Genomic DNA, 15,137 nt, shown 5'->3' with positions numbered 1-15,137 from the left:
TCGAATCTATGTTTCGATACTATAATATTCATATATTTGTCATTGAACTTTTGGTACATTGTATCTAAATTTGTTTGCCTCTAATTTAATGTGTAAAATTCAATGTAAAGTGAAGTTGTGTGTTGTAGTTGGAAGAATTTTCGCGTTTATAGTCTTTTTAGCTAATAGTTTTACTTCGTGTATTCATATAAAAGTAAGCTTGAAGTGATTTGCAAATAGTTCGTCCTATTTATTTCCTGGTCATATCACTATCAACATGTCTAGAACTCTAAAGGTTGTATTGGCTAGCGCTTTTCCATAATTCGCCACGAATGTCATTAATACCATATAATCGTAAATAATTGTAATTTAATAAACCTATATTATGCGTACATTTCTATAATTTTTAATACATTTATTAAAATAAAAATCACGCCAAAAATTAATAAAAATATTTAATACTTTACTGATACACACTGTTTAACACATATTTGGCGAGAACTCAGAAACGTGTATGTTCAAGGTGTATAGTTATTTACTATGATAGGTATATGTGATAATTTATAGTAAGTATAGAGGTGTTAATAGAACACACGTTTGAAAAGTGCGCCTAAACCTAAATGACATTTTTTTTTCAGCATAGCTAAGTAAGATAAGTTTTATAGCGTGAATAAAAAAATATGAATTTGAAATCGCGTCGTTTTCACAGACAAAATGACAAACTTTTATGGACAGACTCATTTTGTCATCGTTTTTTAAAAGACAGAAAATTTTACAGATTTGATAATCATATCTATGGTAATAATAATATGCCATACAATTATGTAACACGTACTAGTATAGGTACCGTACTTATTCAATACAGATGTCGTCATCATCAGCTGTCGATGGGCACGGATTTCCCAACTATTAAAATGTGCTCTGTGGCACGGATCAACGACGTTGGCGCCTTCGCTGTTTTATATATATATATATATATATATATATATATATATATATATATATATACTATATATATATATATACTATATATATATATATACTTATATATCTCTATACTTATATCACTTTGTTGTCCGTCTGTGTGTCAAAACCCCTTTTCTCAAGAACGCGTGGAGGTATCAAGCTGAAATTCATATCAAATACTCAGGTCTACTGTCCCTTGGAGCTGTGAAGAAATCAAAGTTATAAATCAACGCAACCAAAAGATACAGCCGTTTATGCTTCAAATTTTCGACACTTGCAAGGGAATCAAAACCTACAGGTAGATACTTCCCGTGAACTCAAAATCTTGAAATTTGGTTCGAATCAAACCTTATAGCACAGATAAAAGAAAAATTTGATAAGCATAGACATTTAGTTACGTCATATAATAAAAATATTTTTAATAATTTTTGTACGGAACCCTCGGTGTGCGAGTCCAATTCTACACTTGGTCTGTTTTTTTATTTATATTGTATGAGAATATTTTTGTGTTGTTCTCCCATATTGTTAGGGAAGAAAGACATGAAGAGACTTTATTGAAAGGAAAATACCCATACCCTTTTGGTTATGCTCCTGTTTCTAAAAATAGTATAAATATAGTATAAATAAAGTGTAAAGTTATGACAACTTTCTATGTAATTACAATATAACCTTCAAATGCCTTTATCGTGGTACGTCTTTAAAACAACTTTTCCTTAAGATGTAAGTATACAATAAATTTAAAAAAAAAAAAAATGTACCTATTAAACATTTTTAAATGCGTTATATTCTTTGTTACCCAGTAAACGATTAAAAATTATAGGCATGCGTATGTATATGTAAAAATCTCTATTACATTTTAATTGTGTTATTTATAACAAAGCGACAATACGTTTCACAACATTTATATAAAATACGTATACTTATTTAAATATTGACTATTGAAATTAATTATTATATTAAACAATTCGGAACATTAATAATTGGGAATTTATTTTCATTCGTAGACTCTACGCGCACGTAACTTTAGTCTACATATAAAATTTATTCCATGAGCTCTGTTTAAAATTGTTTTTGTTCAATTCGGAGGCGAATCTTGAGTAAAAACTGGCCGTTTACGTGACCGGTTTGTTTAGCAGCCGGCGTCTGTTCGCGGCACTCCCGCCCAGCCTCCAGTCGGTATTTGTCGCGATGGCGCTACGTTCTATACTCCTGCGCATCGGTATGTCGATTTTTATTATTTTTATATGTATTAACTCACAAATGGTCATATATTAAACAAATTTTGACTACTTTATACTTCTCTTTGTATAAAGTTTTGTATTTAACAAGTTCTAATTGCGTTAATTTGAATACGGCATATGTTTATATGCTAAGGGCGTTCACTTGATAAAATTTCATTTCTTAAGTACCTAACACGTCTCATTCAGCTAGTTAGTTATTTACTTTGATTATTACTCGGGAAAAAATGTGCGGTGTTATATGCAGAACAACATTAAATAATTCATATACGAGCATAGAATATAATAGCGTTTCAAATAACACTTATCTTCTGTCTGTAAACAGATAAAGAACCTTGAACAATACAAATGAGTGTTATGTGTATACGACATATAATTGAATTGTCTGCGGTTTAGCCGCACGAATAAAACTCAGAAAATGTCACAGAAATGTTTTTTTAACCGACTTCAAAAAAGGTCCTCTTTACTCAGGTTACTCAATTCGACCGTATATATACCGATATAACCTTTCAACAAAATTATAACCTTTTAATGAACAAAATATTATATTTAATTAACACGTAAATATATAGTATATATACTATATTTACACTTGTGTAACATACGGATTAATGTGTATTTTAATAATATTAATTAAAACATACTAGCTATTCCTTTTTCAATATAATATTCTAAATATTATATTCTAATATCACACTGAAAATATAATTTACACTAGTAGAGTCATAAAATAATTGAGTTTGCTCGCAAACGAAAAAAAAAACGACTTCAATTATATCGAAGAGTAAAACAACGTAGATCGACGAAAAAATAGTCAAGTAACTACGCGTTATCAAAGATTACTCAAAAAGTAGTTATCAGATCTCGATAAAATTTAAAAATAACCACATGATAAACATCAGCTTTTGATTAAATTAAAAATTATCAAAATCGGTATACCCAGTAAAAAGTTATTGCGAATTTTCGAGAGTTTCCCTTGATTTCTCTGAGATTCCATCATCAGATCCTAGTTTCCTTATCATGGTACCAAACTAGGGATATCCCCTTTCCAACAAAAAAAGAATTATCAAAATCGGTACATCCAGTTAGAAAGTTATGCGGTATAATACAACGTAGGTCGACGAAAAAAGCGTCATGTAAAAACGCATTATCAGATATAACTCGAAAAGTAGTTATTAGATCTCAAATAAATTTAAATGGGACCAATTGGCACACACCACCTTTCGATCAAAACAAAATTTGTCGAAATCGGTCTACCCGGTCAAAAGTTCTGATGTAACATACATTAAAAAAAAAAAAATACAGTCGAATTGAGAACCTCCTCCTTTTTTGGAAGTCGGTTAAAAAGCGCGGTAACAAGAAGTAATTATTTAAAAATACAAAAATTAGCTTATAAACCTGAATAGTTTATTAAAATGTAACACATAAATTACTTTAAATATCCTATTTTAACAATCTTGGTACGTTATCTATAATTACAGAATAGACTTTTTATAAATTAAAGTAGTCAGTAATTGAGTAATTATCATTTTTATTATCCTTCTCATTTTTAACCTCTTGCTTACATTTAATGTTGCACAAAATCTTCAATGATGAGGAAATAGCACCGATTTTATTGCGAAAGTGAGCATCAGCAAAAGTAAGAAAAAAAAATACATGTGTACCTTGCAGTTGCAAGTGATGTACCTACGTAAGAGATATGTAACGACAATATTTTTGGAACGAAGTTCCTTACGGCAGGCTTGACATTTGGCTGGGCGATCGAACTGAAAAAATGTGATACTAAAACCATAAGAAAAATATATAACTGAAGTGACGTAATATCAGTCATACGACTGTATAATATGACGTTTGTAAAACTAATATAATATTATTATTATTTTGTTTGTTTTTTTTTTTTTTTTTTTTCTATTTTGTGTTTTTTTTATTTACCTCGACTTTCATGCTGAAATAATGTTATCATTACAATATTCATGTTTAATTAAATAAATTAAATTAAATATTTTTATTTCCGTTTTTTAGTTCCGCTTTCCGTTTTATTTTACGGTTTTTGTTATTTTCTAAAATACTAAATTTCCTAAATACTTTTCAGTACTTAATTAAAAAGCAATCAACAACATTAAAAAAAAATCAAGAACTAGAAAATATATATAAAATTCAACATTTTTTTTTCAAATTGTGTTGCTTCAATACTATCCGAAGGAATTTCGTTCCTACCTGGTGTCCCATGACACCACATATTAAATATCAAAAATGGAATGGATGGAAACCTTTCAGGTTATTCAGAAGTAATTTTTTTGTTTACTATAAATAATTCTATATTACTAAATGATTTTAGTAGTCAATGGACCACAAAAGCGCCAACTACATGAGCTAAGAACAAAAGAACGAGCAGGGGTGACGAAACTACGTGAAGTTCTTGAAGACCGACTGCAAGACATAAAACGAGCCAAAACATGGAAACATGAGAGAATACTAACGTCCCCACAAGATACTAAGGTATTGCTAAATGGCCTGTCTGTCTTACTGGTAGTCAAATTAATCTTCTTCTTAACATTTTTTAATATCATATCAAAAATCGACCGTTCCAGCGGGGATCGAACCTGCATCTCTCTGCCTATGATATTAAAAAATGTTTAGAATTTCCTAATGTCCTAACAAAAATAAAATCGTACAAAATTAAAAATAGCATGGTGTCGTCTCCTGTCAAAGATTTTCATTATAATATGAAACTTTGAATAGTTACGGGTTTCTGTAAAGAACTCACTATAGATGGCGCCACGGTCGCTTAGACCGAATATAAAAGTCATCATATCAAAAATTTCGATCTAGCGGGTACATCGTTCCGTAAGTTAATTGGCTAGACCACCGACAGGGTCAGTCGGAGATGCAGGTTCGATCCCCGCTGGAACGGTCGCTTTTGATATGATATTAAAAATGTTTAGAATTTCCGAATGTGTGGGTAACACAAAAATAAAATCATACAAATTAATCTTCTTCTTTTTAAAACCAGGTACCCTACAAGCATTAATACAAACGTTTACGTCCCGAGATTTCCCGAAAGTTAGACAGGAGTCCAGCAGTATTTTGATACATCACCGAGCCTGAGTTTTTTTTTTATATTAGGGTGGTAAATAAGTTTACGTTTTGCCTGATGGTAAGCTGTTACCACAATCTATGGAAATCTGCAACACCAGTAGCATTACAAGTGCGTAGGCGACTCCGAGTCTTCCTAAAAGCTTTGGCTACCTTACTTGCGATAGAAACACAACATTACATACTTGAGAGTATAAGTAGATATTATTTGCCTGTAATTTTCTGTAAGATCGAAGTACTTCCCCAGTCGGGCTGCTCCTAAATTATACAGTATTTACTTCTGCTGAGCTCTATCTCAACACAATGAATTGTTTTAACTTAATATATTTAATATTCATTGTGGGGGCTTAGCGGTATGTATGTACTAAATGTTTGTTATAATTTCATCAGCCAATTCAACAATAATATATATAGTACATATTGAGGTTTTCCTGGTCTCCACAGTGTCATTGACATCATTTTGTTTCATTTACACGATAAATATTATAAATGTACTAATTATAATTACAACAACTGCATGAGAAATATTTTAAGGATCATTATCCTTTATCATTTAAATTATTCAATATAATGCATAAATAATGAAATAAAATGAAACTTCACGCGAAAGAATAATATTTAAAGAGTATAAAAATAATCAGTTTTTATTTTTATTATCATTATTTTTTAGTTGTTTAGGTACTTTAGAATTTTTTACTAATTTTTATTTTGATTTATTCAATTATGTATTATATTTACATTTTTAGGTAAAAGTAAAAGGATCAGAAGGAATTTTTTTGAATTTCTGCGCCAATAACTACTTAGGATTAGCGGTGAGTTCAAAATACATTTTTTCCTCCAAAATTTACGTTAATGAGCTCTATTAAACATGTTTTAATTTTTTTTCTAGAATCATCCAGAGGTTGTAGAAGCTGCTAAAAATGGGCTCAGTAGATATGGAGCAGGACTTAGCTCTGTTCGTTTCATTTGCGGTACTCAAACCTTGCATAAGGTAAATAATTTATTAATATTTTCTATTAATTATCCTTCTGCGTCCTTCTGTCACGCTTTCTTTTTTAATTGAGGATAATTTTTATAACTGATAATACCGTAAAAAGAAAAAGTAATGACTTCAGAGTCTGAAAATCCTTCTGTTAATAAATTCGTAAAAACTTATTACATGTGCACATATTTATATACGACACCCACGGGAAGAGAGGGGGTGGCTATATTCTTTGATGCCGTAACCACACACCATTTAATGACCTTATTTACTACAAACTGTTTTGTATTTTAGATTAGCTTGTGTGTGTAGGTAAATTTTGATACAGGTAGTTAACTAACCTATGATTTGAAAAGTTAATAAGTTAAGGGCCTGTTTCACCAGTTGTGGATAACGCTATTTGACGAATGACGATACAAATAGACTTTGAAAACGAGATGTAGAATAGACCAGTTGGACATGTTTCTCCTCGATTGATAAACTACAAATTTAAGATTAATATATGGGAATAGAAATTTTTCATAAATATAGTAGAATTCGATGGTAATAATTGTGTTTGCTCGCAAACGAAAAAAAAAACCGACTTCAATTACATCGACGAGTAGTACAACGTAGATCGACGAAAAAATAGTCAAGTAACTGCGCGTTATCAAAGATTACTCAAAAAGTAGTTATCAGATTTCAATAAAATTTATATGTCCACATGACAAACATCAGCTTTCGATTAAATTAAAAATTATTAAAATCGGTACACCCAGTAAAAAGTTATTGCGGATTTTCAAGAAGATCCCTCTATTTCTCTGAGATCACATCATCTGATCCTGGATTCCTTATCATGATACCAAACCAGGGATATCCCCTTTCCAACAAAAAAAGAATTATCAAAATCGGTATACCCAGTAAACAATTATTACGGATTTTCAAGAATTTCCATCAATTTCTCTGGGATCCCATCATCAGATCCTGGTCTCCTTATCATGGTACTAAACTTGGGATATCTCCTTTCCAACAAAAAAAGAATTATCAAAATAGAGTATATAGTAGATAGTAGTTGTTAGATCTCAAATAAATATAAATGGGACCAATTGGCACGCACCACCTTTCGATTAAAAGAAAATTTGTCGAAATCGCTCCACCCAGTCAAAAGTTCTGATGTAACATACATAAAAAAAATACAGTCGAATTGAGAACCTTCTCCTTTTTTGGAAGTCGGTTAAAAAAGGGTAATGAATCAAAAAATTTAACTCTCTGATACTGTCATCCGTCAAATAGCGTTAGCCACAACTGGTGAAATATGCCCTAAGATAGTAAAGTAATAAATATTAATTAACGTACAACCGAAATCAATGTAATAACAAAAAAAAATGTACGCCTACAAGCTGGTGGTCATTGTTAGAGGAAAAGCATTGAACTAAAACGATTGCAAAATTACGCTATCAGTGTTTCTGTGCAATGCTATTCAGATAAAGTGTAGTTGTAGATTTTCTGCAACGACAGTATTGCGTGCCTATTTCAACAATTGCTTGAATGATATAGCTGTATTTATATGTGCAATAGATGTTTTGTAAGTTAGTTGTTCTCTTCAATACCTAACAGACAACTGAGACAGTAGTGACAGGCTAAAATGCGCAGTTAGATTAACTAGCGATTTGAAATACATACATAAATAATATGTTACACAGATGCGGGTATGGCTCTTTTAAACAAGAACCTATAAATATACACACACACATATATATATATATCTAATATATAAAATTCTCGTGTCATGGTGTTAAACATTGAACTCCTCCGAAACGGCTCGACCGATTTTAATAAAAATTTGTGGGCATATCGGGTAGGTCTGAGAATCGGCCAACATCTATTTTTCATACCCCTAAGTTATAAGGGGGGGCGATTAAGCAGGTTAATAACATATATGGCAAAGAAACGTTTGCGGGGACAGCTAGTATATATATATATATATATACTAGCTGACTCGGCAAACGTTGTCTTGCCGCTAAACGCTATTTAAAAATAGGGGTTGGTGGTAAAAGGGTGAAAATTTTGGGTTGTATGTATTTTTCAACGCCAAATCATAATAAAATAAGAAATAAATGAAACGTTTATTTACTTTTTTAGGAATTAGAAAACCGTCTCACACAGTTTCATGGCCGAGAGGATACCATCCTCTACGCATCATGTTTCGACGCCAACGCTGGTCTCTTCGAGGCGTTACTGACTCCTGAAGATGCCGTTTTCTCCGATGCTCTAAATCATGCATCAATCATTGATGGAATAAGATTGTGCAAAGCGCAAAAGTTCCGGTATCCACATAGAGATCTTAACGGTAAAATTGTCCACATCTTCGGTAGAGTCCAAAATATTATTATTATTATTTTTTAATGTTTGTCATAATCTGTAATTTTAGAATTGGAGCACCTTCTGGCTCACAGCGAGGCTAGACTGAAACTAATAATCACTGATGGCGTGTTTTCAATGGATGGAAACGTGGCTCCTATAAAAGGCTTACGAGACTTGGCCGACAAGTACAGAGCCTTATTAGCTGTGGACGACAGCCACGCTACAGGTTTCTTCGGGGAAACTGGAAGGTCAGTCCTTACTCTTATAGATTATCAATACTAAAGCAAAAAATAAGCGCGATAAAATACGAATAGATTGACAAAATGGTGAATCAGAAATGGCGTAAAAATTATCAGTAGGTATTTATGAAAAAAACATTATTAGGCTATCTGTGAATAGTTTTATTATATTTATTTTATTTTATTTATATACACTTTAGCACACCAACACAAAAGTAAAATAAGTTTAATTAGGTAAAAAAAATAAATAATAAATTTGCATTAGTTGCAACAGGCGGCCTTATCGCTAAAGCAGCGATTTCTTCCAGGCAACCTTTGGGCAGAGGACTAGAATTGATTGTTATTGGGGATATGGGCGCAAAATAAGTGCTATCAGTCATAAACATAAGTATATATTATATATATTCATACATACACATATACATACATATACCTACAAATACACCTACACAAATACACACATATACACGTACACAAATACCTACAAAAACACATAATAATTTGATAACAAAGAAAAATACATACACAGAGAAAAAAATAAATTGATAAACGAATAAATAAGTAAAAAATAAAAATAAAATAATATTACGATGACAAGTACATTGCCTTAGTTAGCCTCTTGAATGATTCCAATGTTTGAGCTCGTCTTATAGTTAGCGGCAACGAATTCCAGAGACGACAGGCTTCAACAGTGAAAGATTTAGAGTAAAAGGTTGAAGAATGATATGGAATCTTTAGGATGAGGTTATTATCAGAGCGGAGAGATCTTTCGTGAGTATCACTAAGAAATTCGAAACGATTTTTTAGATAGGAAGGTGTTAGAGGATTAAATAGGATTGAGTAAAGGAGAGACAGAATGTGAGTATTCCTGCGAAGTCGGATAGGTAGCCACTTGAGCTGTTTGCGAAATTCTGAAACATGGTCATATTTACGTAAACCAAACATGAACCGAATACAGAGATTTTGTAAGCGCTCAAGTTTATTTAATTGTTCCTCATTTAAATTAACAAAACTAGTATCAGCATAGTCAAGAATCGGTAAAAGGAGAGTCTGTGCAAGCATAACTTTAGTGGGAATGGGAAGAAAGTTGCTTAACCTTCTCAGAGACCCAATTGCTGCAAACAGTTTTTTGCTTATATTATATTTATAGTTTAATTATATTTATAGTTTTTATTGTGCTAATGTATGCACAAAAAAAACTACTAGAAAGTTGTGACTTGTAAAACTTAAATTCGTGTACTGTACACGCAACTTTGTGAGGACGTAGATAGACGTATTTTACTCTTTCACGCCTCTTAAACTGTTGGACCGTTGAATGCTAATACGTACTGTCTGTCATGAAAACTTTTTTTCATTTTTCTTTGTTAAAAGTAGGTACCTACTTTATTCCACCGTTACGCATTTTACAGAGGAACGGAAGAGTACTGTGGTATGAATGGGGCGGCAGATATCATCTGTTCGACACTTGGCAAGGCTGTGAGCGGCGCGGCCGGCGGGTACACGACCGGACCCAAGGAAATGGTGTCGCTACTGAGAAACGTATCGAGGCCGTACTTGTTCTCCAACGCACCCCCTCCGCCAGTTGTTGCGGCTTGTTTGAAGGTAAACAATGATATTTGACGATAAATTTCAATACAAATTTTGTAGTACTATTATTAACCGTCTCAGTGACGTAGCGAGCTTAACTCGCGTCTGGGGCTCAATATCTTTTTAGCGCCCCTTTGTGAGTAGCGCCCGGGCATGACCCCTCCCCCCTTCCCCTCCACGCTACGCCACTGAACCGACTAGATAGATGCAAGTGACATAATGAGATCTATACTTCTAGTATTGAATTTTGGTACCAGACATTTTAGTCAACGTATATGACTGACTAACCATTCACTCCCTCAATTATTATTCTAGTCTTAAAGCATCGTGTAATGTCTTATCCTTAATAAATTGTTTATACGATACAAAAGACTTACGCCCATATATTATTTACATTTAATGTATGAGTAATATATCCATGAATAATTAAGAAAACTTTAAAGGTTGCCTTTTAACATTTTGAGACAAAATTTATAATTGCAAAACATTTATAGTTTCAGCTTATACCACATTATTTCAAAGTAAAACATTTAAGTAACTGGCTTATTACTTTAAATATTTATATAAGTATAAATGCTACAGCCAACAACTCTCTCTCTTAGTCCTTAGAACTCGTAGAGAACAGCAGCGAGCTACGTGAACGCTTACGAGACAATACACGCGCATTTCGCGAAGGCATGGCAGCGGTTGGTCTCACTGTGGCTGGTGACGACCATCCGATCTGCCCCGTGATGGTGGGCGATGCCGCACTCGCCTCCGATCTAGCGGCTGGCATGCTTGGTAAGATTTAGTACTATCGATTTTTCATTTTTATGCCACAGAAAAATATTTCATACACGAAAGTTTTCTTATAAAGTTGAAAATTAGTTCATAAGTATTCAGATAGATACATAATATCAGAGTTGGTATATTTTTATATAAAGTTACTAATTTAGATTTTACAAATATTTATTTGAAACTGACACACTTTTATTTTTTATTAAACTTATCACTCAAACTACTTCTAACAAACATTTAAAGTGTACTTCTTATACAGAGTTATGAGTCTATAAGAATTTGGTCTGCATTTGTCCATGTTTTATTAGATTTTTTCCATAGGGTAGTTGTATAAATGTTTTTCGTAATTTGAGTTTATGTTTGTTGTTGTGTCCGTTTTGAGGAATGTCATCACGTGGTTTTCTATACAGTTAAAAACCAGATTCCCATATGCACGGTTGGTTTATTCAGAAAACTCAATCATTCATATTTCTTAATATAGCAACCGTGTTAATCAGCTCCGACACGCGACCGGAGTGTACTTCTTGAGAACGATATTTAAAAATTAAAATGTTTTATAAAGTGAATCAAATTATAGTTAATAAAATAATACGCTTCAGCCTGTAATATCCCACAACTGGGGATAGGCCTCTTTCTCCGTGTAGGAGAAGGATCAGAGCTTAATCCACCACGCTGCTCCAATGCGGGTTGGCGGATATATTCCCTACTATGAGTAACGATTGCTATCAGGTGTACATGATAACAACCGGGACCGACGGCTTAACGTGCTCTCCGAGGCACGGTGGGGAGACCCACAAGGACTGCACAAACACCCAGACCACGGCAAACACCTGTATGGCTAATACAAATGTTTGTCATGTGCGGGGATCGAACCCGCAACCGCCAGCGCAACGGGTACAATCCGTGGCTGTAACCGTTGCGCCTACGTGGCGTAACAAAATATTAAAACTCTAAAATTCAAATATTAATGGACACTTGCTATTCGTATCGCTACACTTAATGCTGGTATACTTATATACCTATATCTTATATAAACAGCTGAAAGCGCTTTACAACGTAGCGTCACTGAGCGTCAGCGTAAGTTGTTTCACATGATTTTACTGCTCCTATTTTTTTCATCCCTCGAACCTTATGTCGTTTCTTCAGAAGTAAATTCCAAAAAAGGTGCATTTCAAATTCATGACACGAAGTTCAAAATTAAACGGTTCTTTTTCGAGCACATGCTTAAAATTGAAGCGTTCTTACGCAAAAAATTAACTATGTACCTATTATATATTTAAAGTTAAGTATGATATTATAATGAAACCACTTTTGCAGATTTTATCGCGGTTTATTAAGTTTTTTAGATTTCCCACAACCATGGTTGCTGAAAAGTATCCCAAACGTCGAAAAAAATCTGAAAAAGTTGTTTCATTATGAGTGAAATTCGCGTAAACATTATAAAACATTTGTTTCGATATAATTATGTATTCTTTATGATCCAGAACGCGGCGTGTACGTAGTAGCATTCAGCTACCCAGTAGTACCGAAGGGCGGAGCGCGGGTACGCGTGCAACTAAGTGCCGCACACACGCCTGAAGACGTTCAACGTACTGTACAAGCGTTTGCGGACGTCGCGAAGAATATTGGTCTCATTAAAAATTAACTTGATGACTTATGTAATAGTTTTGATATTAATCGTAATACTTTTAAAAAGTCATAATTATATATATAATTTTAAATATATCTTAATAAAAATGAAATGCAGTTATAATTTATTTTTGTGTAAACTTCAAGAATTTATTAATTATTTATTTTAATTATAATATTTAGAATATAATTAATTATAATATATTTAATTATAATATAACATACATAAAAATGATAATAATAAGAGTAAAGATTATATAAATATTTATAAATATATACAAATAATATATATTTTAGTTGTTATTTTGATTATTTTTTTAAAGAGCTGTCGTTTGATTTTGTTTTTAAATATATTTTTGGAACCTGAAGAATTCAAAGTGTATGTAAAACTTGTTATCTATTCGTTAAGATAAATAATAAAAAATGAAATGTACTTAGTTATACTATTTTTGTGAAAACTTAAATAATAAGTTACTTAAAATTTATGTGAATTTGTTATCTATTCGTTATACAGTAAAATTATCATATACATACATATATTATTTTGTACTTAATACATAATTCAGTGATTTTATAAGAAGGAACGGTTCTATTTTTATATTTTAAGCACTTGTATAACTGAAAATTTAAATTATATATATATAAAAAAATAAATGAGTTTATACCAATATCTATTGTAAATATATAAATTGACTTACAGCCTGTGTATTAATCAATAATTAAAAAAAATTGCTATCTATGAAATAAAAAACAGGTGTTTAGGTAATAATAATTGATCTATTAACAATAATTTATTACAGTAATAAAACTCACACTTTTATTGACAACTTGGTAACACACAGTGTGTACGTAAATCTCTCTACACTCATAAAATTACGATTGAATTCCGGTTCCTATAACCAAAAGTCTTCATTTTTAACCGACTTCAAAAAAAGGAGGAGGTTACTCAATTCGACCGTATATATATATTTTTTTTTTTATGTATGTTCGGAGATAACATCTTCGTTTATGAACCGATTTTGATAATTCTTTTTTTGTTGGAAAGGAGATATCCATAGTTTGGTACCATGATAAGGAAACCAGGATCTGATGATGGAATCCCAGAGAAATCGAGGGGAATTTTCAAAAATCGTAAGGGCGACTAGTAAATTTAATCATGTTTTCATTAAGTACTATAAAGCACTACTATTTAATAAAGATCTGGAGTCGATCTGATGATGGAGAAGAGAGATAGTCGAGGGAACTCTTCAACAATTTATAGCAATTACCTACTTTTTGAACTTAATTCGTTTCTATTGATGAGAACTTTGCACCTGTATGAGTTATAAGTGCCATTACAGTCTGATGATGGAGACAAAAGATAGTCGAGGGAACTCTTTAACGATTTATAGCAATTACCTGCTGTTTGAACTTAATTCGTTTCTATTGATGAGAACTTTGCATATGTATGAGTTATAAGTGCCATTTCAGTCTGATGATGCAGACGAAAGATAGTCGAGGGAACTCTTCAACGACTTATAGCAATTACCTGGTGTTTGAACTTAATTCGTTTCTATTGATGAGAACTTTGCACCTATATGAGTTACAAGTGCCATTACAGTCTGATGATGGAGACGAAAGATAATCGAGGGAACTTTTCAACGATTTATAGCAATTACCTGCTGTGTGGTCATCTGTGTCGCAGGATCAGGTTTGATGCTGGAGCCCATAAACACTCGAGGGAATTTCTCAACAATTTACAGCAGTTACCTTTTGCTGTTTGACGACCGCATTGATATAATGGTGCATGTGCCGTGTCGGCGGCGCCTAAATACCGACGGTCGCGGGTTCTATTCCCACTCGGAGTGGATATTTATGTTTATACAAATATTTATTATCGGTCTAGTTGTTAATCCTTGTGGTTCTCCCAACCTAGCCTCAGAGAACACGCTAGGCTGTCAATCCCGGTTGTTATTACGTACACCTGATAGCGAACTTTACTCATAGTATGTCGACGCGTTAGCGCAGCGGTCACAGCACCGGCTGTTGCGCTATCGTTAGTGGGTTCAATCCCCGCGCACGACAGACATTTGTATTGGCCATATAGATGTTTATCATGATCTGGGTGTTTGTGCTTTTGTATTGTGTATGTTTTCGAACCCCCGACATAAGAGAAAAAGCATCCTTGTTAGATCTTCCCATCACTAAAAATTGTAAAATAAAATAATTTTTAACAAAAAAAAAAACCGACTTCAAAAAGGAAACTAAAAAGTGAAAAATAAATTTACTTAGTACAAAGTAATTCGTATTTTGATTTAGTTA

General features: G+C 32.6%; 1 protein-coding gene across 1 annotated transcript; it reads left to right on the top strand.

The window, feature by feature from the left end:
• Positions 1–1,603: 1,603 nt before the first annotated feature.
• LOC123661567 (2-amino-3-ketobutyrate coenzyme A ligase) lies at positions 1,604–12,949 on the top strand. Its single transcript, XM_045596522.1, has 10 exons — positions 1,604–1,665; positions 2,079–2,164; positions 4,522–4,682; positions 6,026–6,091; positions 6,169–6,270; positions 8,383–8,590; positions 8,672–8,852; positions 10,253–10,445; positions 11,033–11,210; positions 12,692–12,949. Exons 2-10 carry the CDS (start codon positions 2,134–2,136, stop codon positions 12,850–12,852), a joined length of 1,281 nt encoding a protein of 426 aa, XP_045452478.1. The 5' UTR covers positions 1,604–1,665; positions 2,079–2,133; the 3' UTR covers positions 12,853–12,949.
• Positions 12,950–15,137: the final 2,188 nt, after the last annotated feature.

Source organism: Melitaea cinxia, chromosome 17 (assembly GCF_905220565.1).
Source record: "Melitaea cinxia chromosome 17, ilMelCinx1.1, whole genome shotgun sequence".
NCBI classification, from domain to species: domain Eukaryota; kingdom Metazoa; phylum Arthropoda; class Insecta; order Lepidoptera; family Nymphalidae; genus Melitaea; species Melitaea cinxia.
The sequence above is the reverse complement of the archived record's forward strand: the minus strand, read 5'-3'. Positions and strand labels throughout refer to the sequence as shown.

Coding starts and splice junctions, on each gene's coding strand:
- LOC123661567 (XM_045596522.1), top strand. CDS start 2,134: ATGGCGCTACGTTCTATACTCCTGCGCATCG. Junction 6,092..6,168: donor ATAACTACTTAGGATTAGCG/GTGAGTTCAAAA, acceptor TTTTTTTTCTAG/AATCATCCAGAGGTTGTAGA. Junction 11,211..12,691: donor TCTAGCGGCTGGCATGCTTG/GTAAGATTTAGT, acceptor TTTATGATCCAG/AACGCGGCGTGTACGTAGTA.